At 41.7% G+C, this 23,507-nt stretch overlaps 3 protein-coding genes across 5 annotated transcripts; all 3 read left to right on the forward strand.

Moving 5' to 3' along the window:
* The first annotated feature begins 755 nt into the window (after nt 1-755).
* hao1 (hydroxyacid oxidase (glycolate oxidase) 1) lies at nt 756-12,812 on the forward strand. Of its 2 annotated transcripts, none has more exons than XM_047572323.1 (8): nt 756-920; nt 1,270-1,421; nt 9,959-10,235; nt 10,338-10,510; nt 11,721-11,812; nt 11,910-12,068; nt 12,172-12,241; nt 12,361-12,812. In XM_047572323.1, exons 1-8 carry the CDS (start codon nt 784-786, stop codon nt 12,426-12,428), a joined length of 1,128 nt encoding a protein of 375 aa, XP_047428279.1. In that variant the 5' UTR covers nt 756-783; the 3' UTR covers nt 12,429-12,812. The 2 variants fall into 2 exon arrangements, with proteins under 2 accessions (XP_047428279.1, XP_047428278.1); XM_047572322.1 differs by lacking the exons at nt 756-920; nt 1,270-1,421 and adding exons at nt 8,752-9,005; nt 9,340-9,491.
* On the forward strand, nt 1,837-3,947 carry LOC124998122 (serine/threonine-protein kinase SMG1-like). The gene is made up of 3 exons (XM_047572324.1): nt 1,837-2,316; nt 2,454-2,560; nt 2,671-3,947. Exons 1-3 carry the CDS (start codon nt 1,998-2,000, stop codon nt 2,746-2,748), a joined length of 504 nt encoding a protein of 167 aa, XP_047428280.1. The 5' UTR covers nt 1,837-1,997; the 3' UTR covers nt 2,749-3,947.
* Nucleotides 12,813-13,546: 734 nt separating the features above from the next.
* On the forward strand, nt 13,547-22,370 carry mettl22 (methyltransferase 22, Kin17 lysine). Of its 2 annotated transcripts, none has more exons than XM_047572320.1 (12): nt 13,547-13,630; nt 15,411-15,574; nt 16,497-16,695; nt 17,504-17,634; nt 17,892-17,932; nt 19,192-19,336; nt 19,499-19,570; nt 20,112-20,165; nt 20,761-20,841; nt 21,188-21,290; nt 21,418-21,586; nt 21,990-22,370. In XM_047572320.1, the coding sequence occupies exons 2-12, from the start codon at nt 15,469-15,471 to the stop codon at nt 22,062-22,064; spliced, it is 1,176 nt and encodes a 391-aa protein (XP_047428276.1). In that variant the 5' UTR covers nt 13,547-13,630; nt 15,411-15,468; the 3' UTR covers nt 22,065-22,370. The 2 variants fall into 2 exon arrangements, with proteins under 2 accessions (XP_047428276.1, XP_047428277.1); XM_047572321.1 differs by lacking the exon at nt 13,547-13,630 and adding an exon at nt 16,132-16,179 and having other exon boundaries at nt 15,435-15,574.
* Nucleotides 22,371-23,507: the final 1,137 nt, after the last annotated feature.

Raw genomic sequence — 23,507 nt, forward strand, 5'->3', positions numbered from 1 at the left:
GTAGAGTGGCCGTGCCAGAAAATTGTAGGGGAATTTTTTTTTTTTAAATGTATAAAAAATGTCAAAGTTTTTGCCCTTACGGTCGGTCACAACATCAAAATGTAAAATCTAATATTTCACCAGGCATACATGAAGTCAATGGCACCAAAATGAATAAAAATGACTAAGCCCAGTTTAGTATAAAACACACTTTTATACAAAATATATATATATTTACTTGTAGTTTGCAGATATTTGGCCTAAAAGACATTGGAGACTTCTGTTTGAGACTCAGTTATTTCAGGTTTTCATTATTCATCTATGGGTATGAAGCCCCTACACATGACTAGCGACATATAGTCAGGACATAACAAAGGATAGGAGCCCCCTGGTTGGAGGTGAGCAGACCAATCAGAAGACAAGCAAAGGGTCAGTAACAAATAAACTAGCTGGATTTTGACCTCAAGATTTAAACATTACACAGCACTATCTTTCTATATGCAGCCAGTCCTTCTGTCCTTAATGAATACATCAATAGTTTAATCAGCAGACTCTTAACTATCTAATAACATGGCAACAATATAAACACACAGGATATTAAGGCCCGGTTGGTCCAGAGTCATAACCCTGGTCTTTTATCTTGAGTAAACTGTGCTCCCCACATAAGTTCTGATGAAGTGGAAGAGGCTCGATGGCCGATGAAGCCTCTAAGTGCGTTAATGATTACAGCGGCCCTGCGTTTCAGAGTTCTCCCCTAGAAGCCTCAGTGTGTCCGAGTCTGAGTCTGAGTGTGAGTGGACAGCCATGTCGGGAGAGCGGGTGTGCGTGTCGGACTTCGAGGAGGAAGCGAGGAGAGTTCTTCCCAAAGCTGTGTATGACTACTACCGCTCAGGGGCCGACGAGCAGAACACGCTGGCTGACAATGTAGCTGCCTTTAAAAGGTAAAAACGCATCAACACACAGTCTTTGTGGGACGTTGTGTTTTGAAGCCAAAGTTCAAAGTTTTATCCTCAGACTGTGTAACAGAACATGCTGTGTAACGGTTTCTAAAATGGTTTTTATAGCTGTTACCAACAATCAAACTCATGCATGTTTATTCCTATTCTTAGTTTTGTGTTTTAGTAACAATATGTGATAACTTTTATAAAGTTCCATACATGTAAATACAACAGAAACTTGACATATGGCTCATTTGTAGTGCACATAATGCAGTGTCGACTCAGAGCAAGTAATACACAGGCCTGGGTGGCATGATTATAACGATAATAACGTGTGCGTCTCTGCCTGTAGGTGGTACCTCATCCCTCGAGTGCTGAGGGACGTGTCCACGGTGGATCTGTCTGTGTCTGTGCTCGGCCAGAAGCTCAGCATGCCCATCTGTGTTGCAGCTACAGCAATGCAGAGGATGGCTCATCCCGAGGGGGAGACGGCTACAGCGAGAGGTAAACACTAGTGGGAACTTCACAGTAAAAGAAAAAAAAGTTGAGCGGCAACTTCGATTATTAGACAATGTCGGCCTCTAGTGGCCGTTTGGGAAACTCCTTTTTTTTCGAATTGGCACATTTTTCAGCTCTGAAGGTTGTTGCTTGGTCAGACATGGATTCTGCACAAACTTGTATTTTGCTCAAGAAATTACAACTGACATGCACCAAACAGGCATAACATTATGACTGCCTTCATCTAATATTCCCATCTAACACTGTGTAGGTCTACCTTGTGCCTCCAAACCAGCTGTGCCTCATCAGAGGAGTGTCATTACTGTGGGGTGGGGTGGCTTTGTCTGGTCTAGGTGGGAGCTACATGTCTAAGTAACGTCCACATAAATGCCGTAAGATCCTAAAGTTTACCAGCAGAACATTCAATTCTTACAAAATATTCAATTTCATGTACTTCTCCTGGCAGTGGTTTTAATGTTGTGGCTGATCAGGTAAGTTATGGGTCCATGTTCAAGATTTTTCCAGGTTCTGTGTAGAATCTGTTCAGAGCCTTTTTAATATTCTGTTAAACCACTTTAGAAAATGCATTTGCCACAAGTAACTGTATGTTTCCCCCCAGCATGCAAAGCGGTGGGAACAGGAATCAAGGAGCATCAAGGACATCAAGGACAAAGCATCAAGGAGTCACAGTTTAACAGTTTAACATCTTGTGGTTTGGATGCAGTCGTTAGATGCAGTGGCGTGAAGACCCAGCCAGATTCGATGTCCCAGGACGCGCGCAAGGCTCTGCCTCGAAACCTGGGAACCCCGACTGATACCCCGCCCAGCACTCTGATGATGAACAGCAAAGGTCTCAACCCCAGCCCAAAGAGGGCCGTACGGGACCCCAAAACAGGACGAGGTAACGTTCTTCACCCTCCTCACCTCGGTCTGTGGTGATGATTATTACACTAGGGGCCGCACATGTTCATGGTTATAAATGGAAGACGTGTATGGGTGACTGCACTCTTTTAACTTTTCATACTTGCTGTGTTGCAGCTGTCCAGGAGAGGAACTCGTACGCAGTGAGCGTGTGGAAGAGAGTGAAAGCCAAGCTGGAGGGCAGAGACATCGATCCCAACAGGAGGATGAGTGTCACAGAGCAGGTAATATGCATGTATGGATTTATTACGTTGAGTGAATGTATACATCTACACTGACCTGAATGTGTGAAGCAGTGAGATGCACCGTTTCCTGAACTCTTGTGGTCTTGCAGGTGGACTTTGTTATCAAAGAGGCTACCAACATGGACAACCTGGCCCAGCTGTATGAGGGTTGGACTGCCTGGGTGTGAACGCTACACTGCTTCATGTCTTTGGTCCAGCGAAGGCTTGGAGATCCACCAGAGTCCAGCAGGACTGGGGTGTCGGAACAGCAGCACTGCGCCACACTAGGGGGAGGAAAATGGGAAGCGGATGCTTAGTCCGCCTTCCCAAACCCCTGGGCTCCCAAACTGGGGCAGCGACCTCGTAGCATCGCTGCAACCACACTCCCCCCAACCATCGGCGATCGGGCTAACATAATGCTTCGGGGGCCTGCAGAGCCGCCTTCCTTTTGGGGATTTGAGTGGGCAAAGCGGCGCCGGGACGGGGAGGGGGGAAGGAGGGCGAAGGCCTCTTCACCCTCGACTTGGAAAATATCTTCCCCCCTCACCTGCATAGCTCACTATCAAGTTGTACCCATAAACATCACTCATCATCCTGTTGTGCCCATCAAACTCCACCTGAGGGCAGGATGAAGCAGGAAGTGAGCTGTGTACCTGAAGCACACAGCTGATGCACCGTGGGTGGGACTTTACCTGGGTTAAAGCTCAGATGGAGGGGGCGTTTACATGGCCACATTTGTTTTTCTCTAATCTTTTCCTCGACGGCGTTGTGATTCTGATTGGCCAGTGGGAGACACGGTTGGGCAGGAGTGATGGAAACAAAGATTCCACCGGATTCTTTGGGCTACATGGACATCCACCTGAAACCTGAAATGAAAGTGGGGAATAATAAAAAACTGTGCTTTGATTGGCGCACAGTAAAAGACGTTGACATGTCTCTGAAGTCTTGTCAAAATTTCACAGAATAAAAAAGATTGTTGAGCAGAGTTGTTTTCTCAGGAAGGTTCCTTGTGATTTTTGTGGATAAAAGCCGAGACATCCTGTCATGTGACATAGTTTTGGACGGCTCATTTTTGTGAGCGCGGAGCGAACGCAGTTTGAAGGGAGAGACCTCTATTTGATTGTTTTTCTTCGGTGTGGATCTTTAGTCTGTGCTGTGCTGTGTAACTATCTGTAGGAGTAGATTTCCGCCTCTTTTGACTTGCCTGTCAGAAACTGTTACCTGCATCATTCACGCCTCAACCCTACTGCTTGCATTTTATGAACCTTGATCTTCTAGTTTTACATTTTTATTGAGAGAAATTATGTTTTTGGTGATGGTGAAACATGTTAATTCTTAAAGCTTTTATTGGATTTTGTTGGATGTCAAATAAACATGGAACTGAGAAGCGTTGAGCGTTTGCTTTTATTTAACCGCTCCAGTTAAAACTGAACACTCTTTTGCTACTCGTAAATGTTTATGGGCATCTGTGAAGTCGTCTTTTTCATATTGCTGCAGTGACGTGCAGTGGACTAATGAAGTTAGTTTTTACGGGGCCCCCAAAAAAAGTGACAGTATTCCTATGAATAAGTTTTGGCAGAAGGTGGTAAAAGGTAAAAAGCTGTATATTATTTTCTCTAAATTATTTTCAGTGCATAAGACAAAAATCGTGAATTAATTCAACTTAATGTATGTTTAAGTTAGTACCATACACATTTATTTATTTATGTATATAATGTGTTATAAATATACACTATGATCATTCTGCATTCAATATTAAGCTATGCAAATAATACACAGGTTCAATTTTTTTTTATTATTTCTATTTTTTGTTCAAGTGACAAAGTGTTTCATTTTGGCCTCGCCAGTTGACTGATGGGAGTTTTTGCGACCCCCTGCAGTACCTCCGCAGACCACCTAGGGGTCACAATAGACCTAAGATCTATCGAAACAAATCCATGCAACTATTCTTTGAACAATGGCCAGAAAAAGACAGTTGAACTAGCAAGCAAGCTACGTAGCAATTCAGCTGGACTGTCAATAACAAGTTAAATCAAATCCAGCATCAGTGCACTATACGTTATTATGGCGTTCTGGTGTAGCCTTTCATACAGTTCTCAATCATTATCAGTGGTTGAATATATTGACAACTGGACTATACAAATAAAATAGTTCCTGTTAGCAATGCAGAACAAAAGAAATTCACTTTATTATGACATGAGTGTTTCTAATTCCTGAAAATCAGCACAGTGGTGGGAGCATCATGTTGAGGGGAAGCTTCTCAGCAGCAAAGCCTTGATGGCTAAGAGTAAAGCATTTATTTATTTATTTTATACACACTGTAGATAGGTATATCTCAGGATAGAATGGAGTGAAGTCCTCCTGGCCCTCACTGATGATGTCACATTCCGTTAGTCCCCCACTGATGATGTCACAGTCCATTAGTGAGTCCCTGATGATGTCACAGTCCTGTGGTACCTGAGCATTCCGGAGGGGTATAAATAGCTCACGGAATCATTTCATCTTCAGTTCGTATTCATTACACTGACAAGTCGTGATTACAAGCCCTTTTTTCGAAAAGACTTTTTTCAAAACGCAAGTTTGAGTGATGGCAGCCAAGAGAACCAACGCCATGAACCAAACACCAAACAGTCCACAGGAACCAACTACAGTGGACGTGATTCACCATGTTGTGAATTCCTACATTGGGATGATTGACCCCAGGCAGTGGGCTTTTTTGCTCACAGGAGCCCCTGATGGCAAGACCAGGTACTTCACTTATTTTTATAAGTCTTGTAAATATTGTGTATGTAGTATTGTGTTTCCCTGTTATGTAGTATGTATGGTGTCGAGTGCCTGTTCATTTCCCAGTTTGGGATGAGTAAAGTATCTATCTGTCTATCTATCTAGATACATCCTGGTAGAGCTGCTTATTGACTTGGTGGAGCTCATTAACCAATCATCGCTGTCAGAGGAGAAGAGGAGAGGAGCTAAACCCTGGGAGTTCCTGTCATCCGGTTTGGGGGAGACAATACCCCAAACCTTTCCTCAAATTCTGGTGGTTCCAGACGAGGTTTTCCACGAGATCTTGGACTCCCTGAGGAGCATCCTCATCAGAGTAGCGACAGCAGCATATGTGAAGTGCATGCACTTTGTCCGCACTCCCCCTGCGACACCATGTGGACAGTACAACACTGCCCTCAAAGCACTGTTTGAGGAAATGGTTGATCGCATCATTGAAAAGCTGTGCAGTGAGAAGAAGAGACTGATGTCCAAGCATCAACGTCTCCACCTGGGACTCGTGGCCACTTCCAAACCAACACTCCCTAAAGAAGAAGATCTGGAGTCAAACAAACCTGGAGTCTGCAACAAGTAGGACAAAAGTTTTATATATTATATTATATATTTTTTGTCTTCATATTTGAAATAAACATCAAACTTCTTTTTCTTCTTCTTCAAAGTGACATCCCAGAGAGTTTGGAAATGACGCCTGAGCCACTTCCCAAAAAGTCTCCTCCTGTGACAGCACAGACGCCCGACGTGACAGACGTCGGCCCTGAGGACACCTCTGTGCCTCCGGACACAGCTTCAGTGTCCACCTCTGAACCTGAGGACACCTCTGTGCCTCCGGACACAGCTTCAGTGTCCACCTATGAACCTGAGGACACCTCTGTGAAAGCACAGACGCCCGACGTGACAGATGTCACCCCTGAGGACACCTCTGTGCCTCCGGACACAGCTTCAGTGTCCACCTCTGAATCTGAGGACACCTCTGTGCCAGCACAGACGCCTGACGTGACAGACGTCACCCCTGAGGACACCTCTGTGCCTCGGGACACAGCTTCAGTGTCCACCTCTGAACCTGAGGACACCTCTGTGACAGCACAGACGCCCGACGTGACAGACGTCACCCCTGAGGACACCTCTGTGCCTCCGGACACAGCTTCAGTGTCCACTTCTGAACCTGAGGACAAGCAGGACGTGAGAGCGGAGGAAAAATCCTTCGTGAGCGGGGCAGTGGAGAAGCTCATTTCACGTGCTCTCAAAAAGTCAAAGGTGACCTCCGCTACAGACTCTCTTGATGACATCCACCAGCAGATATTCACCAAACTCTGGGAGGGTGTCGAGAGTGAAGGTCTTCACATCAACCAGGACCAGATGAAGAACATAGACAAGGCCGTATTCAAAGACGTCTGCAAGACTCTCCACTGCTCGAAGTCATCTCTGTGGACTCTCATGGTCTTAGAGGATCCACCGGTAGAAGACGTCGTCTTGTCTTCTTTTAAAAACCAGGTGTGTGCTCCCTGGCGTATGATTGCGAGTGAGTGATGTTGGTGGTGGTCGGAGAGGCTGTAGGCACATGTTGGCAGTTTAGTTTACCACCACCAGGGTGTGACAGTGTGAGCGAATGAATAATGCATTCAATGTAAAGCGACTTTGAGTGTATATGATAAAGTGCTATATAAAACCAATGCATTATTATTATTGTTATTATTAGATGAAGAGACAATCCCAGGAACCTGGGACCATCAAGAAGTTCTTCAGATCAATAGGCAGAGCTTTCTGCAGGCCCACAGTACTGGTGTCCTAAAGCTCAACATCTACATCATCATCGGTAAATATTTTTTGTACATATTTACTGTTATATATTTTATTTTGTGCGAGTGTCCATCTATCATTTCTATAGTTTTACCTATTTTTGTATTAAATCTTATCTCATCTTTCTAGACGAATCCACCTCAGAGCTCAACCAGGAAGTTACCAACTTCCCCTCCCCTTCCCTTCCACTGATTGCTGCTTGTCAGAGAGCAGTGGAGCGGTTGGTCTCTTCCATCTGGGGACACCTCCTCTTCCGCTAGTTGCTGCTGGTCAGAGAGCAACGGAGGAGGGGGTCACCTAGATGCGGGGACACTTCCTGTGCCTGCCTGCAGGATTTGAGCTCGTATCGTGGTCTTGATGGACACCAGTACCACCTGACACCTAGAGGGCCAGGGATCCATTCCCTGCACCACCTGTTCTGCTGCTGCTGCTGAGGATGTCTCTTTATCTGCTAACTATTAGCAAAATTAAAAAAAAAAAAAAAAAAAAATCTGTTTGCATTTCTCATTATGTCAACAAGTTAAATGAAACTGAAAAAAAGTGGTCAGATTAGAGGAACGTTACAGTAATCACTGAAGACGACATATGTATAATGTCATTCCTGATATGCTTTCAACAAATCCTGACATTAACATGAACCCTGAAAGCGTGGTTGAAGGAGTTAGGGCTGAGCAGACGGGGCAAGGACTAAATTTCACAGGTTTTCCCTATTAAGCGTTTTAAGCGTGTAGATTTACTGCAATTCAGCTTAGCAAGATGACGAGAGGACTATTTATAACTTTAAACTTTAAATTAAGCAGTATATAGTATATGTGTTCTACATTAGACTTGGTCTAGTGCTATTTATAAATATACATCATTATAATTATTATCATTTTCCTTAAATATTAAGCTATTCAAATAATACACAGGTCCAAATACTAATATTTTGTTTTAAACTTGTGCAAAGTAGAGTGGCCGTGCCAGAAAGTTGTAGGGGATTTTTTTTTTTAAATGTATATAAAATGTCAAAGTTTTTGCCCTACGGTCGGTCACAACATCAAAATGTAAAATCTAATATTTCACCAGGCATACATGAAGTCAATGGCACCAAAATGAATATAAAAGACTAGGCCCGGTTTAGTATAAAACACCCTTTTATACAATATAAATATATATAGTTGTAGTTTGCAGATATTTGGCCTAAAAGACATTGAAGACTTCTGGTTGAGACTCAGTTATTTCAGGTTTTCATTATTCATCTATGGGTATGAACCCCCTACACATGACTAACCTAGCGACATATAGTCAGGACGTAACAAAAGGTAGGAGCCCCCTGGTTGGAGGTGAGCAGACCAATCAGAAGACCAGCAAAGGGTCAGTAACAAATAAACTAGCTGGATTTTGACCTCAAGATTTAAACATTACACAGCACTATCTTTCTATATGCAGCCAGTCCTTCTGTCCTTAATGAATACATCAATAGTTTAATCAGCAGACTCTTAACTATCTAATAACATGGCAACAATATAAACACACAGGATATTAAGGCCCGGTTGGTCCAGAGTCATAACCCTGGTCTTTTATCTTGAGTAAACTGTGCTCCCCACATAAGTTCTGATGAAGTGGAAGAGGCTCGGGGCCGATGAAGCCTCTAAGTGCGTTAATGATTACAGCGGCCCTGCGTTTTAGAGTTCTCCCCTAGAAGCCTCAGTGTGTCCGAGTCTGAGTCTGAGTCTGAGTGGACAGCCATGTCGGGACAGCGGGTGTGCGTGTCGGACTTCGAGGAGGAAGCGAGGAGAGTTCTTCCCAAAGCTGTGTATGACTACTACTGCTCAGGGGCTGACGAGCAGAACACGCTGGCTGACAATGTAGCTGCCTTTAAAAGGTAAAATGCATCAACGGTCTTTGTGGGACATTGTGTTTTGAAGCCAAAGTTCAAAGTTTTATCCTCAGACTGTGTAACAGAACATGCTGTGTAACGGTTTCTAAAGTGGTTTTTATAGCTGTAAGCCACAATCACACTCATGCATGTTTAATCCTATTCTTAGTTTTGTGTTTTAGTAACAATATGTGATCAATTTTATAAAGTTGCATACATGTAAATACAACAGAAACTTGACATATGGCTCATTTGTAGTGCACATATGCAGTGTTGACTCAGAGCAAGTAATACACAGGCCTGGATGGCATGATTATAACGTGTGCGTCTCTGCCTGTAGGTGGTACCTCATCCCTCGAGTGCTGAGGGACGTGTCCACAGTGGATCTGTCTGTGTCTGTGCTCGGCCAGAAGCTCAGCATGCCCATCTGTGTTGCAGCCACAGCAATGCAGAGGATGGCTCATCCTGAGGGGGAGACGGCTACAGCGAGAGGTAAACACCAGTGGGAACTTCACATTAAAAAAAAAAAAAGTTGAGCAGCAACTTCGATTATTAGACAATGTCGGCCTCTAGTGGCCGTTTGGGAAACTCCTTTTTTTCGCATTGGCACATTTTTCAGCTCTGGAGTTTGTTGCTTGGTCAGACATGGATGTTTCTAAGGACAGTTCTGCACAAACTTGTATTTTGCTCAAGAAATTACAACTGACATGCACCAAACAGGCATAACATTATGACCGCCTACATCTAATATTCCCATCTAACACTGTGGTGTACATCATGTACTTCTCCTGGCAGTGGTTTTAGTGTTGTGGCTGATCAGGTAAGTTATGGGTCCATGTTCAGGATTTTTCCAGGTTCTGTGTAGAATCTGTTCAGAACCTTTTTAATTTTGTCCTAGCTTTCTGTTAAACCACTTTACAAAATGCATTTGCCACAAGTAACTTTATGTTTCCCCCCAGCATGCAAAGCGGTGGGAACAGGGATGATGCTGAGCTCCTGGGCCACTTCCACCATAGAGGAGGTGAGGTCAGCAATGACGACCTCGGGGGGCGGCGGCGGTGGCGGTGTGCTCTGGATGCAGCTTTATATCTACAGAGACCGAGAGCTCACGCTGTCGTTGGTGCGCCGGGCGGAGAAGATGGACTACAAGGCCATCTTCGTTACCGTGGACACGCCATACCTGGGGAAGAGATTGGCGGACGTGCGCAACCACTTTAAAATGCCCCAACACCTGAGGTAGGAACTAAACAGACGACAATGTGATCATTTCTTAAATTTCTCAAAGTCTAACATGTGGTTGATTGTGTCTTTTGTGTGTGTGTGTGTGTGTGTCCGTAGCCTGTCCAACTTCTCAACAGCCTCCCTGGCTTTCTCAGAGGAAAACTATGGCAACGACAGTGGTTTGGCAGTTTATGTTGCAAAAGCAATCGACCCTGCTATCTGCTGGGAAGACATCACCTGGGTGAAAAAGCACACGCGCCTTCCCGTGATTGTGAAAGGAGTGCTGAACGGTACCACACACTCTCACACACCTATGTTTTTACAACACTTCAGGCAGAGCCTATTACCTGGTTGGACCAAGAGAAAAGTGTAGAGAAAGAGGAAAAGACGAATATTTGAGAACTAATGTACACAGTGGGCAGAAATATGCAGAACTGTGAAATGAAAGGAGCTGAGTGCAGAGCGCTCCCCCACCAGCCTGGGCCTATAGCAGCATAACTGGGGGTTAGTTCAGGGTCACTTGAGCCAGCTGCAACTGGAGAAGAACGACATTTCAGGCCTAATTTTAAACTAGAGAAGGAGCCTAGTGAGCCTCCTGAACCCAAACTGGGAGCTAGCGCCACAGGAGGGGAGTCTGATAGTTGAAGGCTCTGCAAACTCACATTTGAGTTTGAAACTAGATTGGGATTTAGACCTCCCAACATTGATATCTGTAAACCAGGGCTCTTCAATGTTTTTCAGGCCAAAGACCCCAAATTGATGGAGAGATTAAGTAGGGACCCCCTAACTATATGTGTTCTATATTAAACTCAGCCTACTATTTATAAATATATTATTATAAATGTGCCTTCAATATTAAGCTATTCAGACAATACACAGTTTCAAATATTCATTTTTTTTTTAATTTCAAACGTGCAACAGTAGGGTGGCTGTGCGACTGTCATAGGCATAAACATACATATAACATTAAAAGATAAAGAAAATGAAACACAGCGATCCATTTTGGCTTCAGTAGTTGACTGATGGGAGCAAGCTCCACTGTTTTGCAACGTGCTCCTGGATTTCACCTGGGGTCTGAATAGGTTCACGGCCTGACAGAGTCTGCATGTGATATGCTGCCTTGTGATTGGCTCAGCAGCAATGGGGGCGGGGCCTACTGTGTACGGGAAGCTTAGATTGACAGGTCTAGTGTGGCGCTATGTGTGAAACGGTGGGTTTTTGACACAGCTCCTGTATCACTGATTATCCCTTTACTAAAATATGTTGGACTCAAGGTAATGTGTATTTAAAGAAATTTTGTTTTGTTTGTTAAAAACAACAACAAAAAAAAAAAAAAAAGAAAAAAGTCTAATCAACCAACCGACCCCTCCTGCAGTACCTCCGCGTATCCCCTAGGAGTCGCGGGCGCCCTGTTGAAGACCTATGCTGTGTAAACAATAACCTCAGACTCATATTCATGCAGTAGTGTGTTTTAAGCTGTTGTGTTTGTGTGTCTGCCAGGGGAGGATGCTGTCCAGGCTCTGAACTACGGCGTCGATGGCATCTTGGTGTCCAACCACGGAGCCCGACAGCTGGATGGGGTTCCTGCTACGGTCTGACACATAGACAAACACATAAAACAAATGAAAAAATAAAACTTCCAAGGGCAGTTCAGTTCACACTCTATTGTGTGTGTGTGCCTGTTTGCAGCTGGACGTGTTGGAGGAGGTGGTGGAAGCGGTGCAGGGCCGCTGTGACGTCTACTTGGACGGAGGAGTGAGGCGAGGGACCGATGTCCTGAAGGCCTTGGCTCTGGGGGCGAAGGCCGTCTTCGTCGGCCGCCCCGTGCTGTGGGGCCTCGCCTGTGAGGTGAGTCTCTTTAACCTGAGTCAAGCCCCCACACAACCACAGTGATGCTGCGTTCAAGAGTAAAAACATTACATTTTCCACGTATTTTAAACCGATGAATCAGGGGGAAAAAGGAGTTACAGAGCTCCTCGAACTTCTGAAAGAGGAGCTGAGACTGGCTATGGCGCTGTCAGGTAACACACACTCACACAACCAACAAATAGGTGTTTGTACTTTATGTATACTTGACTACTGAGGAATGGCATGCTACTTTTAACCTTGGAGGGGTTTTTTTTTTGTGTTTGTGTTTTAGGTTGTCGTTCTGTGTCCGAGGTGAATAGGTCCCTGGTCAGGAGGGTGGAGTTCACCTCCAGGATGTGAGGAAAGAATCTGCTGCAAGAAATCACGCTCTTTTTCATTCCCAAATCAGTCTGATATTATTTTTAACCCATGTTTTTTGAAAATGTATATCATATATAACATATAACATGACACCCAATGTAGGTACTACCCAGCGTTTGATTACAATTTGTAAAATTCTTAGAAAAAAAGAAGGATTCACCATTAACTATGTGTCTGCCCTGCTGCATAGATTTTTAACATTATTTTGAATGTTGCTTGGAGTGCACCTTTAACAAAAAAGTACAAGACCGAATGGTCTTGCCGTTTTACTTCCTAATAACTTCCTGTCATGTTCTTCTTTATCTGTACTTTTTGGAGTCAATAAAAATCATTTGTGATGTCACAAGAAAATGTGCAATACAATATATTTGACATTGTACTGTCATTTCAATCAAAGGCTTCCTCTGATTGATAATTAGAACAGGTTCCAGGGATAACTATATATTCAACAATTTTTAAGCTGAAACATCTTTAATGCTTTTGTCAATATTGTGACGGTATGTGGATTTTATTCCAGTATAAAAAACATAAGTCTAAAATAAAAGTACTATGGATGTGGGCAAAAATTTGTTTCAATAGGGGCCCAGTTACTCTGCAGTGCAGTAAGTTGCAAGGCTGAAGTTTGTTTCCCATTGGCAGCATCATTGGGTACACTATTAAAAAAAAAAAAAAAAGGAAATAGTACAATCTCAGTTCTGCTCTGAATCTTCTGGAGCTGTTGATTCAACTTTGTTTTTTTGGAGGCTGTGGTTTGTTGCACTTAACAGCACAAATTACTTCCTCCAAAACTATCATCCTGTTGAATTACTAGTGAGTGATGTTTGGTGGTGACTGGAGAAGCTGTTGGCATGGATTTGCGGCCACGTTTCTGTAAGCTGTGACTACTTCTGTCTGATCCCTTTCATTCAGATTTGGGAACTTTTGTGTTTATATTGAGCTGTTTTATTTTAATCAATGAATGAAATACACGCTTTGTAAATCTTTGTAAAGCGCTATATAAAATAAATGTACTATTATTGTTATTAGTAGTAGTAGTAGTAATTAGTAACAACCAGCGAAGAGCAGGGGGCAGCAGTGAGTCATTTTAATGTGGCGTAGTCCGCCTCAACAAAAACAAGAAGAAGAAGAAGAGTTTACTCCGTCCTGACTGTCATGGCCGCGCACACAGTCCACTGATGCTGGTGAGTTAATGATACACCTGTTTCTCCCCTATTATTTCCCACATTTTTTTGTTAAATTCATAAGGGGCTATTTTAGGATTTCCGAGCCTTTAATTAAGATCTTTCGTTAAGTTTTGCAGACTTTTACAGGCGGACTAAGACTTCACGACGTTTAGACGTTAGAGATGAGTTTAGTTTCGATTAGTTTCTGTTTGTTTTCACATAATTTTTCACGTCTCACAGAAGATTTAACCGCTTTAATAAAATACAGACTCATCACATCTTTACAAAGGAACAAGGTCAACCACACTGTTTCTGTATTTCCATTTATGGTGACAGATAATGTTGTTGTTGTCGTTCTTCTTCTTCTATTTTTGGACGCGTTGACGCTCCTCGACGTTTTACTGCCCCCTCCAGGATAAAAAGAGTTAAGCCGACTTCACATTAGATCACTGAATACTATAAACCTGTAAAACTGTTACAATAACACGGTAATACATCAGTAACAGGTCATAAACATCTAAATCTGTACTTTACTCTTGCTTACTGTTACCCAATAGGCTGTTTTCTAACAATCCGAACTGATATAGTTCAGTCTGGCTGTGTTTGTATTGACAATATTTATTAAACCAGATTAAAATGATCAAGGGTTCCAATTTAATTCTTGTCATAAACGTAAAATAAAGTCATCTGAGAAGTTATAATTGTTTACATAGCCCAGAACATCAGCCAGAATGTATTTTTTTCTGCATTTGCAAGTTAATAATATATTAATTTTAATTTTGTAACAGGGCAGAGGAAACCAATTTAAGGCTGCTACAACGTCTGCAAATTACTCCCAAAGACCTAGACATGAAATAGATGTAAATATAGGGATGACTATTGGGAAGATATGGACATGGTCTTATTTTTGGCATTAAATAAAATAAATGAAAGACTTATTTGTGTCCTCACGTTCACTAAAAATAATATATATATATATATATTACAGTATAGTAGATCAGAGAGAAACTAGATTTCATTGACTTATAGGTCCAGATATTAGATGGAAATTTAACAAGACAAGATTAAGAAGTTCCCCCCAAAATTGGGCTATTGAGAAGACTGAATTCATTTATTAGAAGAATATGATCTCTCTTCTCTGTCACCTTGAAAATTCCTTCCAGTCTGGCTCAGTCTCTTCTGGTGGAGGTTGTTACATGAGACATTTTGATTCAGATCGGGCTATTTTTAAGATTATTAGTGGAATCCATGTAAATGGAGCAAGTGTCCGAACCTCAGTCTGGTTCATCTGACAGAATTACCAAGAGATAAGAGGACGTCTCAACCTGAAGCCTAATTAGTGCCTTCATCTGATCCCTCCTTCCCCATTTCTGCTCTCCAACTCCCAATGATATTTTTAAATTGTAGAGACTGTATTGATATGCAAAGCTGTTTCTCTATTATCTCTATTATTAAAGCAACTCTACTAAAAATATTTGTTCTCGCGTACTTGTTACATCTGTTGTTTCATGAACCAACAAGGAACAGAAAACCAATTTTTATTGTTTGATGTGTTAAATATAAGTTATCAGTTTTTAATCTGCCCGGAAGACTCATGTTTGCAGACGCTGGGCTGGAACTGTACGATTAGGGCCACTTCATTTTGGCCAAGCAGTTACCGTTCAGATGACTCATATTTGATTTCCTGGGTCCTGTCACATGAGATAATTTACACTCCATTTAATTGTCCGGTGAGTTTCCTGCAGGAATATAACTGATGTGTTGTGACTGTGAGTTTGTGTGCCCCCTGTCTCCACAGGTAACGGGAGGCAGATGCTCGGAGTCCTCTACTGTTCTGGGACTATGAAGGATCAGACATGGAGCAGATCACTTTTCATCACGACACCGTCCTGTCAGATGTTCACATGCTCTTTCCCAGCGCGCGCCACCTCATGACTCGCCTCAACAATGTCGGACAGCCTGGTGAGTACGGTTACATATTTAGACCTTTTTTTTTATTTTATTGTATTAATGCACGTGTTGTAGAAAAGGAAAGGGAATCCACTGGAAAGAAAACAAAAGAAATGGCAAAATTCCCCATTGTCCAGTTTTAGTCTTCTGCATTTCTTTTGTTTTATATGTTTATGAGCAGAATGTGTTTAAACAATGCATCACAAAATAACAGCTTGAAATGAACTGTTTTGTTTTAGACTAAACAATCAATCTAGAAAGAAATTAACAGAATACGAGGAGCTAAGTAAATTCATTAAAGCCCAAGCTGTGAAACAGGAACTCTTACATCTAGAATCTCAAGAGAAAGAAGTTGTGCCAGATTTAGTAGGTTGCGATAAATATTTCATGATAACATTTCGAATCGTTTAGCTGAACTGTGCGCATCAGACTTTGGATCCAAATCACCAGAGTGAAAGTCTAGACGCTCTGTAAATGATTGGCTCGAGATGAGAGCAAGTGGTTTCACTCAAGCTTCTTCTTTTCAGACTCTGACCGACAGTGTTACTGAATTTCTGACTTCTTATCAGGTTACAATATCCCAAGCTCCTGTCTCTGGACCTTCAAAACGTAAAATGGTAATAACCATTACTTCACTATTTAATTATTTCTCGCTTTTTTTCTCTGTGTCTCTCAGCTACTTCTCTCTGCTTTATTGGGAGAACACCACAAAGTCAATGTCACACTTTAAAGAAAAACCTTCAAAGTAGAATAATAAATAAAGATAAAGAAACTGACTAGATTGTTTAGTCCATCACAAAATGTGTTTCTTGGTTTCGTCTGATTGTTCTGCTCATCACCGACCAGAGGGCTCCTGTGTTACCGTTGCTAGGTGAGACAACAGCCTAGAATCCAGCCCGCTTTATTTCTAACGCTGCCGCATTCATCTGTCCAGTCTTCATGTCCAGATTCAAGATCTTGGCAGAAAGACACGATGACAGTGACCAAGGAAAATGTTCGGGAAAGGATGAGGACCCGAAGGAAGACGGTGGAGGAGACACGGAGACAGCTCACGGAGAAGATGAAGAGGATGAGCGGGGAGGAAGCGTGGAGGCCTTGCTGGACGAGGACGGAGACCTTGACATCCCTCATCGGTATTGACTGAGTGGTTAAAGTTCAGTGGATGTGGTGGAAGAGGGCAAACGCATGGAGAGATCAAGACCAGGACTTCCACCAATACAGAAAACCTTTTTTAATTTTAACTGAGTATCAAGATGAAGTGAAAATTCGATGACATCAACCTTAAGTCATGGATTGTAGTTGGTGGAGAGACGTCTCTGATACACATCCAATGGGAGATTTTTCACCTTATAGATCCCTTCTTAATCCTTAAGATTGAGTTTGTTGGAACAAGAGTTGTTGCAGTTTGGTTCAGGTTAAATATGTGATCACTCGAGCAAATGCAAATCACTTTATAACCTTTATATAAAGTGTCTTTTTCTGGATCTTTTGTTGATATTCTGCCTCTCTCAATTAAAAATAACCCCACTTTATTAAAATGATTAATTCCTTTATTAGTTACAAAAATCAGCAGGGGTTCAAGTACTTTAATTCCCACTTTAATTAGTGTACCGTTTAACTAGTAAACCATAATGCTTTTAGCTGATTTTAATGAACAATTTGAATTCAAAAGTCTGCTTTTTTGCCATAACGACAGATAACAAACACATTTAGAATCAACCTTTGAGCTAAGATCTGAGATATGAGGCTAATCCTCCAAAAGAAACCCAACCTGGTCCTGGATGAACATATTAAACTAAAATCCAAACCTGGATGGGTCCCAGATTGAGTCCTATTTTTTATTTTTTTTTTGTTTTTTTGAGACTCTGTGACCTCTACTTGTTCAAAATGTTATTTAAGGCGTTGATTAACTCATGTCATGCTGTTCTTTTGATTCTCTAGACCACGGAAAAAGCCTGTGGATGACGGTGGCAGAGACTCGGTCTGTCCAGTCATTATCAAACAGTCCAGTCCTCTGCTGGACCTGGAAGAAGAGGACATGGACGATGAAGCTGGAGACATTTTAAGGATCGGTGAGAACCTCTCTTCTGTTACGTCCTTTATTCTACCATGAACTTTGCTGTATATTTAATGTAAAGATGTGTCTATAACCTGTCTTTCACCATCACTTGCGTAGTGATGGTGGATGTTACTTAGACATGTACCACCCACCCCATAGCACTATTTCTTTTATCTATTACCTTCACAGATTATGCATGGTCTGATGTGGTAATATTTCCTCTTTGGTGCAGCCATGCACGTTTAATGTCTGTATCCAATCTACTTACAGAACACACCATGGCTACGCCCTTGGATGACGTTGGCAAACAGGTGAGGAGGAAAATGTGTTAAAATGCTTTTTCTTTTCGTCTTATTCACTCACTACTGGTGATTTTTTTTTTTTTTTTTTTGGAAAAATGAAACTGCGGCTGGAGCCTGTTTCCTCTTATATTTCATTCACTCAGCAAAATGCATCGACTTACTTCTGCAGGAATGGAGTGCAATCCTTTCCACTGCAGAGCCTCCGCAATTTGACTGCGATTTGCAAGTGTCACTTATGAAAATCAACCCTGGCGGCGTTTTGCAATCTGTGCTCACAGATTGCTTTTATGAAACAGGATCCTCGTTTTTTTCCCACTCACCTCTCTTTGCTCCTCGTACAGCGATTAAATAGAAAGCGTGATTAGAGTGATTTTTTTTTGTGTGTGTGTGCGGTGCAGACACTGATTGCAGATGTCACGTGAGAGATTTCAATCTATGATTATCCAAGTTAGTTCAGTCGAAGGTCACACAAACGGTTTTATTAGGGCTGGGTGGTGTGACCGAAAATGTACGTTGTGGTATTTTTCTAAATTTTGATGGTATCATGATATTTTATTTTTTTTGTTTTCATGCATAATCAAGTGTTCACAACATTTTCTACTGGTTGAGAGAGGAATTAATCCAGTAGGTTGATTAAGCATGGACTGTTTTCATGTGATGATGTGTAAATGGTGTAGAATAATCCCACACTAGTAGTAGGTTTGCATGACCTCATATTAGCACTGACTGCTCATGTGAAAATCCAGGATCATTTACAGCTCAGAGATAAAATAAATAAATAAATATATGTTATCAGGATAAACGGGGACAATTACGGTTTGATTTATTTTAACATATTTACACTACTATGTCTGTGTCAATAGCTGTGTGACTGGCTACCGTAATAACTGTAGTCTGCGCGCAACATTTTTTTTCTCATTCATAAAAAGTTCAAATTGGGGACATTTTTAGGGACAACTTTGGCCGCGGGATAGGTTATCTAAAATGGGGACAGTCCCCAGAAATCAGGGACGACTGGTCACCCTGATAAAAGCAAAAAAAACAAAACAACTGACTTGGAGCCGTTTTTCGGAACTTTCGATTCTGCCTCTTGATTTTTCCATCTTCACCACAGCTCACAGTGGTATACAATTATTTTAAAAATCCTAACGAAAAAAAATACTGATATTCGGTATGAACCAATATACCGCCCAGACGTAGGTTTAATCTAGAGAGAATATTACAGCAGTAATTAAGGTTGATGTAGAGTCGATATTCTCCCGTATCAGGTGTGGCGGGGGGCGCTGCTGCTGGCTGACTTCATTCTCTCCGAGGCGGCCACGTTCAGAGGGGCCACGGTCCTGGAGCTCGGGGCAGGGACGGGCTTAACCAGCGTCGTCATGGCAACCGCAGCCAAAACGGTGTACTGCACAGGTACGACGGCATCCAGCAGACATCCTAATAAAAGCTCACACCGATCAGCTACCGGATCAGAATAAAGAACATTTACAGACATCAGTAGCAGGAATAAAGTTGAATTAAGTGTTTCCCTATACTACTGTGTGACGTTTAACTTTTTTCAATTTTGTTTTACAGATGTAGGAGAAGACCTTCTGAGCATGTGCAAGAGAAACGTCGCTCTGAATAAACATATGATGGAGCCTGAGGGTGAGATGAATAAAAACTAAACAGTAATGAGCCTGCAGCGTAATTCTGTACCTAATAAATAATGAAACTAATGATCCTTGTGAGATAACAAAGGTTGCGTTCTCCTGAACCTATTCACATTTGAGTTCAAACTACAGAAAGGCGAGTCTACTTTCATTTGCTTCTAATGATGGCACGGAGCCATAGATGGTGTAGCGATGTTAACTTGACCCCGTTCTTCGATTGCTGTTGTTGTGTAATACATTAACTGGGTGGAGAGGCCCCACGTAGCTACTGTGGCCAGAAAACGCCTGCGCTGTGGTTGTCGCTGAGCTTGGGCTAAGCTCGTCTGGTGGTGGTTATGTACAGAGAGCGTGAAGCCGTGAAGCTTTTGGCTAAACACTAACACTACAGCGCTGACTTGCTCACACTTGTTTAGATGGTATTGCCACGCCTCAGTGCAAGATTTTATCACGTGAACAGCTTCTAGGCCTATTTATTTGTTTTGCTAAAGAGGATTTCTACAGCTGCCTCAGTAAAACATTACTCAATCTCTCATCAGGTGGAGAGGTGAGAGTGAGACAGTTGGACTGGCTCCAGTATAGCCTTTGCACAGGTAACGCACACACAAACATTCCTTTTAAAACCAGTGCTCATATATTCAGTTTAGATATCAGGTGCATCTAACTCTAAGTCACATGCATTAAGGAATTAAAGAATTTTAATGTACAGATTGATCTGACTTTCATCTCTCCTAAGAATCTTTTTACAAAACTGGATTAATGTTTTAAGTATAGTGAGTCTTGTCTTAGTTCTTCTTGTTGCATTTTGCTTTGCAACTTGTGTTGTAAAGCTCCATATCTGCTCCTGTGAAGTCTTGTCTTTGCGGTAGACTTGGATAATGACATGCCTACCTCTCACAGGATCCTGAGATCCACCCCCCTCCACTCCAGTTTCAGTTCATTTCAATTATACAAATGTAGAGTCGATAATGATAGAAATTCCTCCAGGCATTTTATGTTGCAGAGATTCTCCAATGCAGGTTTTTCCCCTGAGGATGTATCGAACTGTTGGTTTGGTCATGTTTTGTTTTGTTTTTTATTCCTGGTTTGAAGCAGACATTCCTCTCCAGTTTGGATGTATGACGTACATAATGAGACCTAGCAATGTTCTGACCATTAAAAAAAAGACCTTCTGTGTGATCTTTGTAGATGCTGATGTGGAGTTTAGTTGGACAACGGAGGAAGTGGATGATTTGTACAACAACACTAGCTTCATCATTGCTGCTGACGGTGGGTTTTTGAACTGACTCTCCAGACTTCTCCAGATAAATATAATGTTTTGTTTAAAATGTGACTTTTAGCTCTGGCATAACCACAATTGTTATTTCTATTTTCCTATATCCCTGCATGCGTATAGAAATAAGGCACCGCAGCGATTGTTGTTTTCAGTGCTGCCTTGAAAAGTTGACAAAGAGCCAAAGATGATTCCGTTATGTTGTTAATGTGCATAAACGACAGAGTCAGACAACACTGAAAGCTGTGCTTACTGCAATTCCAAGGTTTAGAGTTCCTGTGTAAATCACAGGACTTCAACTATAGTAATACATTAACACGATTCGTTTTTTTGCATCAACAGTTTGTTATGACGATGATCTAACAGATGGATTTTTCCGAACACTGTATCAGCTCTGCAGCAACTTCCTTCACACCTGCACTGTCTTCATCTCCTTAGAGAAAAGGTAAAGCATATGTTTAACTTGTGTGTGTATATATATATACATATTTATATATATTTTCAGCTCCAAATTAAAGCAGTAATCAGCAATGTTTATAGATATATTTTCCTGTGACTGCGTTTCTTACAAGGATGAACTTCACCCTGCGTCACATGGATGTTTCCTGCGAGGCGTACGATCACTTCCGCCACTGTCTGACCCAACTCCAGGACCTGGAGGATGGACGCTGCAGATTTAAAGTGGAGCAGCTGCCTTGTAACTTTGCGCAGTTTCTTCTGTATGAACGCATAGAGCACCTGGTAAGAGGAACCCTAAGACACACTGTATTTAACAAAACCTACCCTTACAACTTACATTTAATCTGAAACCTGAATCTAACTCATACTCAGTCTACTTTAAAGTGATACTGGCCTTATTGCTAGCTAAAGCTGGCAGAATGAAAAGTAAAAGATGCAGTGTAGTAGTCACTGAACTGAAAATAGTTTCTCTTTAAAATAAAAATCTGGCCTCAGAAGTGTTTTCTTCGCAACTCTGCACACATGAAATACATCAGAGTTGATATAATGAGGTTAAAATAAACACTTTTAAGTCTTGTGGCTGGTCCCTCCTGCTTAGTTTGGATGTATCAGATGTAGCAGATGAATGTCCCCAAGAGGAATGTTGAGGTTTTTATTAATATGCATTATTGTCAATTTTCTGCAGGAGCTGTGGAAGGTGACTGCGACTCCGCTCCCTGTTGAAGAAGCCCGGTCGGATTCTGGACAGTCTTCATCTTGACCTGGCACTTAAATCCGACCAATGTGAACACTGAACTCTCTGGAGTATTCAGCATTTAATATGCTAAAACGTTTGAAGTTTTCAGTTAATCAAACTGTACGTTTTAAGACAGAAGAGCTCATTTAAAAATAAGTTTGAATAAATGTTTACCTTTTGGTGAGTGTATATATGTTGGATGAATCCAGTTTGAAGGATTTATTATTTTTTATCATTATGTATTTTTGTGGGAGAACAAAACGATGCATGAGCAGGATAAGTTGATTTGTAAACAGACTTATTAAAAAGAAATAAATCAGAGTTAATATTCAAAAAATATATACTCATAATGTTTTCTGATGCATTGGACATTGAAGTCTTCAGATAGTCACTTGACAAACATGAAGCTCCCACCCAGTGATAATGTCCTCTGATATACTATGCAGGTGCACACAACATCTAAACCAGTGGATCTCAGAGGTGATAAAATTGTACCGTCTCATTAAAATGTGAAAGGACAATTAGAAGATTTTATATTTTGACACATCATCTTAATGTTGCTATAAATGACTTCTCATTTAACGTCAAGCCACTGAAAAGACGGTTGGCTAGCTGTCTACCTTCGTCTCATAAAGAGAAGAGATGCACCAGTTCCACACATTTTCTGGTCAGGTAGACACAAAAAAGTAATACAACTTGTGTCTAAATCACAGGTGTCAAACATATGGCCTGTGGACCAATAGTGGCCCTCATGAGGGTCCAATCTGGCCTGTGGGATAAAGTGCAAAAGTTACATTAATTAAAGTAACTGTGATTTGTAGGTTCCATATAGTTTTAGTTGCCACTAAACAGGTTGTGCATAGTGCTGTTCATTAAATATAAACACTTTCATAATGTACTTCTTTGCACTAAAACAAAGGGAAACATTTGAAGTTGTTATTTATAGGTTACTGCTTAGTTTTTTTACTGGTCTGGCCCCCTTGAGATCAAATTGGAGTGTGTGTAAAAAATGAGTTTGACGTAAATGAATTTAAGCGCCCAGGAAGATCAGCAGGTACCGGAAATGTAACGGGAAGTCACAGCAGATACTGAAAACGGGGGTTCAGCTAGGTTTTTGTAATTTTTCTTGGTTGAATAAATGCACAAAAGAATAACATTTCTACTCATTTGTGGATGTTTTGTCATTTTTTTCATGCAGAAATTAATTAACCGCTGAAGGGAAGGAAATATATGACCCGAATTATTAAACATAAAAAAATATCTGTGGTTTTACACAGGCAAATTGGAGAAACAAAGTCCAGGGAATGAGTGTTATTTCAGTACCGCAGCAATTCGAGAGAAGGGGTGTTTTTGAAGATGGTGGTCCCTGAATTGGGCACGCACCAGTTGGTTGCGGTGCCGCACCAAGTGGTAGTTTGCAAACCGCCAATTAACCACTAGGAGGAAAAAGTGGTGGTAGAGAGGCAG

This window comes from Mugil cephalus, chromosome 20, assembly GCF_022458985.1.
Source record: "Mugil cephalus isolate CIBA_MC_2020 chromosome 20, CIBA_Mcephalus_1.1, whole genome shotgun sequence".
Classification (NCBI taxonomy): Eukaryota; Metazoa; Chordata; class Actinopteri; order Mugiliformes; family Mugilidae; genus Mugil; species Mugil cephalus.

Coding starts and splice junctions, on each gene's coding strand:
- mettl22 (XM_047572320.1), top strand. CDS start 15,469: ATGGAGCAGATCACTTTTCATCACGACACCGTCCTGTCAGATGTTCAC. Junction 19,571..20,111: donor ACATATGATGGAGCCTGAGG/GTGAGATGAATA, acceptor ATCTCTCATCAG/GTGGAGAGGTGAGAGTGAGA. Junction 21,587..21,989: donor ATGAACGCATAGAGCACCTG/GTAAGAGGAACC, acceptor AATTTTCTGCAG/GAGCTGTGGAAGGTGACTGC.
- LOC124998122 (XM_047572324.1), top strand. CDS start 1,998: ATGCATTTGCCACAAGTAACTGTATGTTTCCCCCCAGCATGCAAAGCG. Junction 2,317..2,453: donor GGACCCCAAAACAGGACGAG/GTAACGTTCTTC, acceptor GCTGTGTTGCAG/CTGTCCAGGAGAGGAACTCG. Junction 2,561..2,670: donor GGATGAGTGTCACAGAGCAG/GTAATATGCATG, acceptor GTGGTCTTGCAG/GTGGACTTTGTTATCAAAGA.
- hao1 (XM_047572323.1), top strand. CDS start 784: ATGTCGGGAGAGCGGGTGTGCGTGTCGGACTTCGAGGAGGAAGCGAGG. Junction 10,511..11,720: donor TGTGAAAGGAGTGCTGAACG/GTACCACACACT, acceptor TGTGTCTGCCAG/GGGAGGATGCTGTCCAGGCT. Junction 12,069..12,171: donor TGTGGGGCCTCGCCTGTGAG/GTGAGTCTCTTT, acceptor CCGATGAATCAG/GGGGAAAAAGGAGTTACAGA.